This window comes from Lipotes vexillifer, unplaced genomic scaffold (genome assembly GCF_000442215.2).
Source record: "Lipotes vexillifer unplaced genomic scaffold, Lipotes_vexillifer_v1.1 scaffold802, whole genome shotgun sequence".
NCBI lineage: Eukaryota > Metazoa > Chordata > Mammalia > Artiodactyla > Lipotidae > Lipotes > Lipotes vexillifer.
Window position 1 is genome coordinate 1672272 of NW_006790237.1, and position 7147 is coordinate 1679418.

General features: G+C 50.8%; 1 protein-coding gene across 3 annotated transcripts in view; it reads left to right on the top strand.

Moving 5' to 3' along the window:
* Window positions 1-4128: 4128 nt before the first annotated feature.
* NR1H2 (nuclear receptor subfamily 1 group H member 2) overlaps window positions 4129-7147 on the top strand; it is a 6449-nt gene continuing 3430 nt past the window's right edge. Inside the window, exons 1-7 of one of the 3 annotated variants that reach the window (XM_007463428.1) lie at window positions 4129-4232; window positions 4345-4478; window positions 4969-5030; window positions 5115-5234; window positions 5553-5843; window positions 5926-6185; window positions 6399-6578. In XM_007463428.1, coding sequence (XP_007463490.1) covers window positions 4988-5030; window positions 5115-5234; window positions 5553-5843; window positions 5926-6185; window positions 6399-6578 — 894 coding nt within the window. In that variant the 5' untranslated portion in view covers window positions 4129-4232; window positions 4345-4478; window positions 4969-4987. Of the gene's footprint in view, window positions 4233-4344; window positions 4479-4968; window positions 5031-5114; window positions 5235-5552; window positions 5844-5906; window positions 6186-6398; window positions 6579-7147 lie in introns of those variants that run through there. The other 2 variants (XM_007463429.1, XM_007463430.1) reach the window with 2 other exon arrangements.

The window sequence follows — 7147 nt, forward strand, 5'->3', positions numbered from 1 at the left end:
TCTCAGGCCTGACACCTTTCTCCAGACTCAGAACAATCAAGCCTCAAGATTCGACTGGATAAAGAGTTACTAGATTCTTCTTTTCTTTCTTTCTTTTTTTCTTTTTGGAGATTGTCCTTTTTTTTTTTTTTTACTTTTTAAGGAATGTTTGTGACAATTGTATATAATTTTCAAGGTTAATGACATATTGATTCACAATAATGAAAGTCTCCTTTATCTACGTATTAGTGTCCTGAAGGTAGCTTAATTTACATAATCATAAATTACATTTCAGCTGTCTTCATGAGCTTGTTCACCATTTGATGAAAAGGTAAACTGTAATTTTATTTGGGCTCAATTGTGTACATACTGCATTTATGCAGCATTAGAAAATAGCATTTAGGGGACTTCCTGGTGGTCCAATGGGTAAGACTCCTCACTCCCAATTCAGGGAGCCCGGGTTCGATCCCTGGTCGGGAAATAGATCCCACATGCTGCAACTATCCCTGCGTGCTGCCTCAAAGACCCTGCGCAGCCAAAATAAGTAAATAAATAAATATTTTTTTTTAATCAAAAGGAAAAAGAAAATAGCATTTTAATCTAACCAGCAAGTTAGGCTCATTACAAAAAATAAGAATATTGGTTAAAACCCTTTTTTTTTTAATTTTAATTTTTTTGGCTGCGCCACGTGGCATGCGGGATTTTAGTTCTCCGACCAAGGTTGGGACCTACGCCCCCTGCAGTGGACGCGCTGGAGTCTTAACCACTGGACCGCCAGGGAAGTCCCTACTAGATTTTTCGGGGGGGCGGGGGGCGGGCGTGGGTTGAATTTCCAGACACTTTGGAGTCAGCCTCCAGGCCTGGCTTTTGCTCACTGCCCTTTATTATTTTTGCTGCAGTTCCACTGGCCAGAACTGAGTCACGTGATCACACCTAGCTGCAAGGGCAGGTGGGAAATGTAGTCCACTTGTGTCACCCTAGACAAGGGACTGTTTTTTGTGAATTCTCAGCCAGTGTTGAACACATTTAGCCCACAGGTCCTCATGATTGGATCTGTGTTCCCTCTATGATCTTATCTTGTATCTTCATCCCACCCCACACAGCTCCAGCCATTCTGGCCTTCTTTGCCTGTTTTAGAACAAGCCAAAAGTATTCCTACTTTGTCTTATTGATAGTTTATTAAGAGTTGGTCAGGGATTTCCCTGGTGGCCTAGTGGTTAAGATTCAGCGCTTTCACTGCTGTGACCCAGGGTTCAATCCCTGGTTGGGAAACTGAGATCCTGCAAGCCGTGCTGCCAAAATGAAAACAACAACAACAAAAAAAAACTAAACTAAACTAAACTAAACAAACAAAGAAACACTTCGTCATAATTTTGGAAAAATTGCGTCACCCACTACAACACTGCCAGAGACATCTGAGTTGATGATGTAGCATTCCTGTGTCAGACTGCACTGTAGCTTTCAAATTCACGGTAATTCTATATTTTGAAGTAAGATTTGGCTGCCATATTTTTTCTGTCATCCACCTTTGTTGATGTAAATATCATTTTGTTACAGATTAGCTGTTACTCCCGAACCCACAGACCACAGTGAGGCCAAACAAACCAAAACATGGGAGTTTGGAGCAGAGAAAGGTTTATTGCAGAGCAATGCAAGAACAGGTGGCTCATCTTCCAACCCTGAACTCCCCAAAGGGTTTCAGCAAAGTATTTAAAATTTTTTTAAATCTTATTTTGGAGTGTAGTTGATTAACAACGTTGTGTTATTTTCAGGTATACAGCAAAGTGATTCAGTTATACGTATACATGTATCTATTCTTTTTCAAATTATTTTCCCATTTAGGTGATTACAGAATATTAAGCAGAGTTCCCTGTGCTATACAGTAGGTCCTTGTTGGTTATCTATTTTAAATAGTAGTGTGTACATGTCAACCCCAAACTCCCAATCTATCCCTCCCCCTTCATGTTTTTAAAAAATAAATTTATTTATTTATTTACTTTTGGCTGCATTGGGTCTTCACTGCTGCATGCAGGCTTTCTCTAGTTGCGGCAAGTGGGGGCCACTCTTCGTTGCGGTGGGTGGGCTTCTCATTGCGGTGGCTTCTCTTGTTGTGGAGCACGGGCTCTAGGCTCTAGGTGCATGGGCTTCAGTAGTTGTTGCACGTGGGCTTCAGTAGTTGTGGCTTGCAGGCTCTAGAGCACAGGCTCAGTAGTTGTGGCGCACAGGCTTAGTTGCTCCGTGGCATGTGGGATCTTCCTGGACCAGGGCTCGAACTCATGTCCCCTGCATTGGCAGGCGGATTCTTAACCATTGCACCACCAGGGAAGTCCTACCCCCCCTCATTTTTAAAGGCAAGTTGAGGGAGGGGCAACCCAGGGTATGTGATCAGCTCGTGCATATTTCTCTGCTTGGTTGATGTTGAGGTAATAGGGCAGTTAACACTATCAGTCCTTAGGTGCCAGTAGATCTGGGGGCTATGATCATCAAATAGTTAATTTCTTACATTTGGTGGTGGTTCTTAGCATCTGAAAAACTCAGGAAATATGCATGAGATACTATTATCTGTGTATAGTATCATGAGATATTATTATACTTATGATACTGTGTAACTCAAATTGGGACTTGAATCCACAGGCCAGGACTCAAACCCAGCCAAAACCTAGATTGGGACTTGAACCCAAGGTCTTTTAACGGAGATCACACACCTGGTCTCAGGACTTAATGAAGCTCAGGTTCTTGATGTCTCATCACAGAAAGAATTCAATGGGAGACAAAGTGATAGTAAGAAGTGGATTTATTTAGAGAGAAACACACTCCGTAGACCACACTCCGTAGAGTGTGGGCCATCTCAGAAGGCGAGAGCGGCACGAAGATATGGGGTGGTCAGTTTTTATAGGGGTGGGTAATTTCATAGGCTAATGAGTGGGAGGAGTATTCCAGCTATTTGGGGGAAGGGGTGGGGATTTCCAGTGATTAAGCCATTGCCCACTTTCTGGCCTTTATGGTTGGACTTGGAACTGTCATGGCGTGTGGGTGTGTCATTTAGCTTGCGGATGTGTTCCAAGGAGCGTATACTGAGACTCAAGGTCTAGTGGAAGTCGACTTGTCCGCCATCTTGGACCTATTTGGTTCTAATCAGGTTTATGTCGTGTCCTCGGGCTATGTCATTCTTTTAAAGGTTATGCCCTGCCCCCTTCCCTCCTGTTTCACTTCAGAGAGAATCTGCAGCAGAGGATATAGTGGAGGGGTCTGTCATGGGAAGGCCTGTTAGGGTCCTGCTTGGTTACAAACTGAGACTGAGAGCAACGGAAATTTACACAGCTTGAAGGCCACGCTGGAATGGACAAAACAATCTACAAAAGAGTATGGAGCATATATCCCCATTAAAAAACAATACATATACGCTCAACATAGATCTGATTATCATGGTGGAAAGACTTTGGAACAATTTCCATCTTCTACCTGTTCAAGTATTCTGAGTTTTTTTGTTTGTTTTTGCCCTGTTGTGGGGCTTGTGGGATCTTAGTTCCCCTACCAGGAATTGAACGCGGGCCACGGCAGTGAAAGCGCCCAGTCCTAACTACTGGACCTCCAGGGAATTCCCGAGTTTTCTTTAAAAGCTATTCTTTTTATCTTCTTCGTAGAGGAAGGTTACTTTTTAAAAGAATTATTCCTATCACCAAATTATTTTTAAAATATATTTTTTCCAGGTTTTTTCTAGGTCTAGGTTTGTAATTTAACTTATTTAAAACCAATAAGCAGCGCACCTCCAAAATCAGAAAACTTATAACAACCCAGAAGGGACAAACCTGCTTTTAATCAGCCGTGTGCGAAAAGGATCTGTAGTCGTGGAGATGATGCAGAGTAAATCTTTGGCATGCAAGCCCAGAGAAGCACAGGGCAGAGTTTAAAGCCACGCAGGGCAGGCCGGGAAGCTTTGGGTCTTGCCATGCCGCCCTCTTGCCCAACGCTTGGTTGACTGGGTCCGGAACTCTTCTGCCAGCCCCCAGTGGAACTATCCGGAAAGGTAAACTTCCGGTGGGTATACGACTTCCGTGCGGGGCAGCTGATTAGACTAGCCCTAGAGGGACCGGAATTCCGTCACCCTGACTCCCCGCCCACTCCCGGAAGTGACGCACGGTGGGGTTGCCGGAAGAAGTGGCGAAGTTAGTTTTGAGGGGATCCGAGTCGCGTCGGCGTGCCGGTTTATACAGAGGAGGAGGAAGAGAAGCCGACCCAGGGTACGCAAGCAGGTGCACTCGAGTGTGGGGAGACGCGGGAAGACCCCTGGGCCTGGGGCTTCCCGATGTTCCCCGCGCTGCTTGGCTCAGCCCCCTTCTCTCCTTCCACCGTCTCCCTCCGTAGCTCGCGCAGCCCCCGGCTGTTTCCAGGGCAACGGGAGTAGGGGACCCCACGAGAGGCCGCCCACGAGACCCTCGCGCGCAGCCATGAGCCCCGCCCCCCACTGGTGTTCGGAGAGGGGCGGGACCTGGAGAGAGGTGTGGGGGCGGAGTATGATGGGAGGAGGTGGGGCGGGACCTGGAAGGGATGGGGAAGGACCGAGAAGGAAACGATATGTGGGCGGAGCATAATAGGAGGAGATGGGGTCAGAATGAGAGGTAGGGGTGCTTCCTCGGCAGAAGTGGGGTGAGGAAGTGAGGGCCGAGCACTTGAAGCAGAAGGGACAGTATCTGGAAAAAGCCGGTGGGCGGGATCTGGAGTGGAGGGAGCCTAAAGGAGGGTCAGAGTCTAGAGGAGGGAGGGGCTTGAGACCCACCTGAAGGCTGTCCTGGAGCAGAAGGGGGCAGGCCCTATTGGAACTGGATGGGAGGGTATGTAGACTGGCAGGGACTGGGGGTGGGGTGTGTATGCATTAGGGGAAGAGTCTGAGAGATGGAGGAAAGCGAGGTAGCCCCATGAAAACCTGTGGCTGGCCTAACCTGACCCTCCCTGGCCCCGCAAGGCTCTCAGTCCCCCTGTATTCTGCAGGCTGCTCCGTGACCCCACCATGTCCACCCCCGCCACGAGTTCCCTGGACACCCCCTTGCCTGGTGAGTGACCCCTTTCCCAACCCAGCCATCCCCCCCGCCAGCAGATTATTGTCAGGAGAAACTCACTGTGCCTCCCTGTCCCAGGAAATGGCCCTAGCACCCCGTCTTCTTCACCTGATGGAAAGGAGGATGGCCCTGAGCCGTGCCCAGGGGCGGATCCTGATGTCCCAGGCACCGATGGGGCCAACTCAGCTTCCGTCGTGGGTGAGACGGGGTCCAGGGACATGGGCTGGGAGTTGGTATGGAGGCTTAGGGAGGGATCTAGAAAGGGAGAAAGATCAGAAGTGGGGATGGGCAACCCCAGATTCTTGTTGGTTTTTTCCTTCTGTTAGTCCTTGACATCTCTTATTTTGACCCATTCTTTGGGATTCATTGACATACACATCTTTCCCTGTGAATTGCCATCTCCCCGGATCACTCTCCACACTCTGACTCTTTGCCTCCGATCTCTCATGGACCTGTCCCTCTGGCTGCCGTTTATCTCTGTGGCTCTGTCCCTCATGGCTTGTCCACCAACGCCAGTCATCCTAGACACAGCAGAGGAGCCAGAGCGCAAGCGAAAGAAGGGCCCGGCTCCAAAGATGCTGGGCGACGAGCTGTGCCAGGTGTGCGGGGACACGGCCTCTGGCTTCCACTACAATGTGCTCAGCTGCGAAGGCTGCAAGGGCTTCTTCAGGCGAAGTGTGATCCGAGGCGGGGCCGGGCGCTACGCCTGCCGGGGCGGTGGAACCTGCCAGATGGATGCCTTCATGCGGCGCAAGTGCCAGCAATGCCGGCTGCGAAAATGCAAGGAGGCTGGGATGCGGGAGCAGTGTGAGTGCCGGGGAGGGAGCAGTGCCAGCCTGGCCCCTGCCCAGGCCTGGGACCTCTACTGAGGCCTGTGTCTCCCCAACAGGTGTCCTCTCCAAAGAACAGATCCGGAAGAAGAAGACTCGGAAGCAGCAGCAGCAGTCGCCACCCACAGGGCTGGGAGTCAGCAGCGGCTCAGCCTCTGGGCCTGGGGCCTCCCCTGCAGGGTCTGACGGGGGTGGCCAGGGCTCCGGGGAAGGCGAGGGTGTCCAGTTAACAGCCGCTCAGGAACTGATGATCCAGCAGTTGGTGGCGGCCCAGCTGCAGTGCAATAAACGCTCCTTCTCTGACCAGCCTAAAGTCACGGTACGGCCCCTTCCACAGCCTTGAGGGGCGATGGGCCCAGGAAGGTCAAGCTCAGAGTGCCCCAGTCTAGGGCACGGGGAGAGAATGAGGCTCCAGAGGGCAGGGACTTTGAGACGGGGGTCTCCTAGGGTGTAGGCTTTGCCTCAAGGGGCCCCCATAGCCTTGGGCTTATGGGAGAAGTCCTGATAGTAACCTGGCCCCCCATGTCCCCAGCCCTGGCCCTTGGGTGCAGACCCGCAGTCCCGTGATGCTCGCCAGCAGCGTTTCGCCCACTTCACGGAGCTGGCCATCATCTCAGTCCAGGAGATCGTGGACTTCGCCAAGCAGGTGCCTGGCTTCCTGCAGCTGGGTCGCGAGGACCAGATCGCCCTCCTGAAGGCATCTACCATTGAGGTAATGGCCGGCCCGCCCAGCCTCAGGGAGGCCCTTCCATCCTGCCCTCAAGGAACCCAAGAGATAAGCCCCAGGACAGATGCTGGGAGCATAGTGACAAGCTAGACTCTGGTCCTTGCCTTGGTGGGGATGGAATTCTACAGGAGAAGATCAAAATACTAAACAAGTCATCAGAGCCTCGCACGAGGCAAGGAGAGAAAGGAAACAGGTCTGAGGCTGAGAATAATTGAGGATTGGGCTGGAGGGACACACTTTAGGGAATGTGCTGAAAAGGCTTATTTAGGGAGTTGACATTTGAATCAAGCAATGGTAATGAATAAGCATTGAGTGCCTAGTGTATGCCGCGCCCTATTCCAAGTGCTGGGTACGCGGTAGTAAACAAAAAACAAAGAGCTCTGCCCCATGCCTCCGAACCACCTGGGGAGAGTGTCCGGAGTGGAGGAGGCTGGGGGTGCTGAACCTGGAGGAGGGAGAGAGCTCGGAGTGTCCAACACGCCGACCGCAGTCCGTGTGGCCGGGAGAACGGTGGGCGGGGGTGGGGGGAGGGGAGGGAGGATCCCGGCAGGATC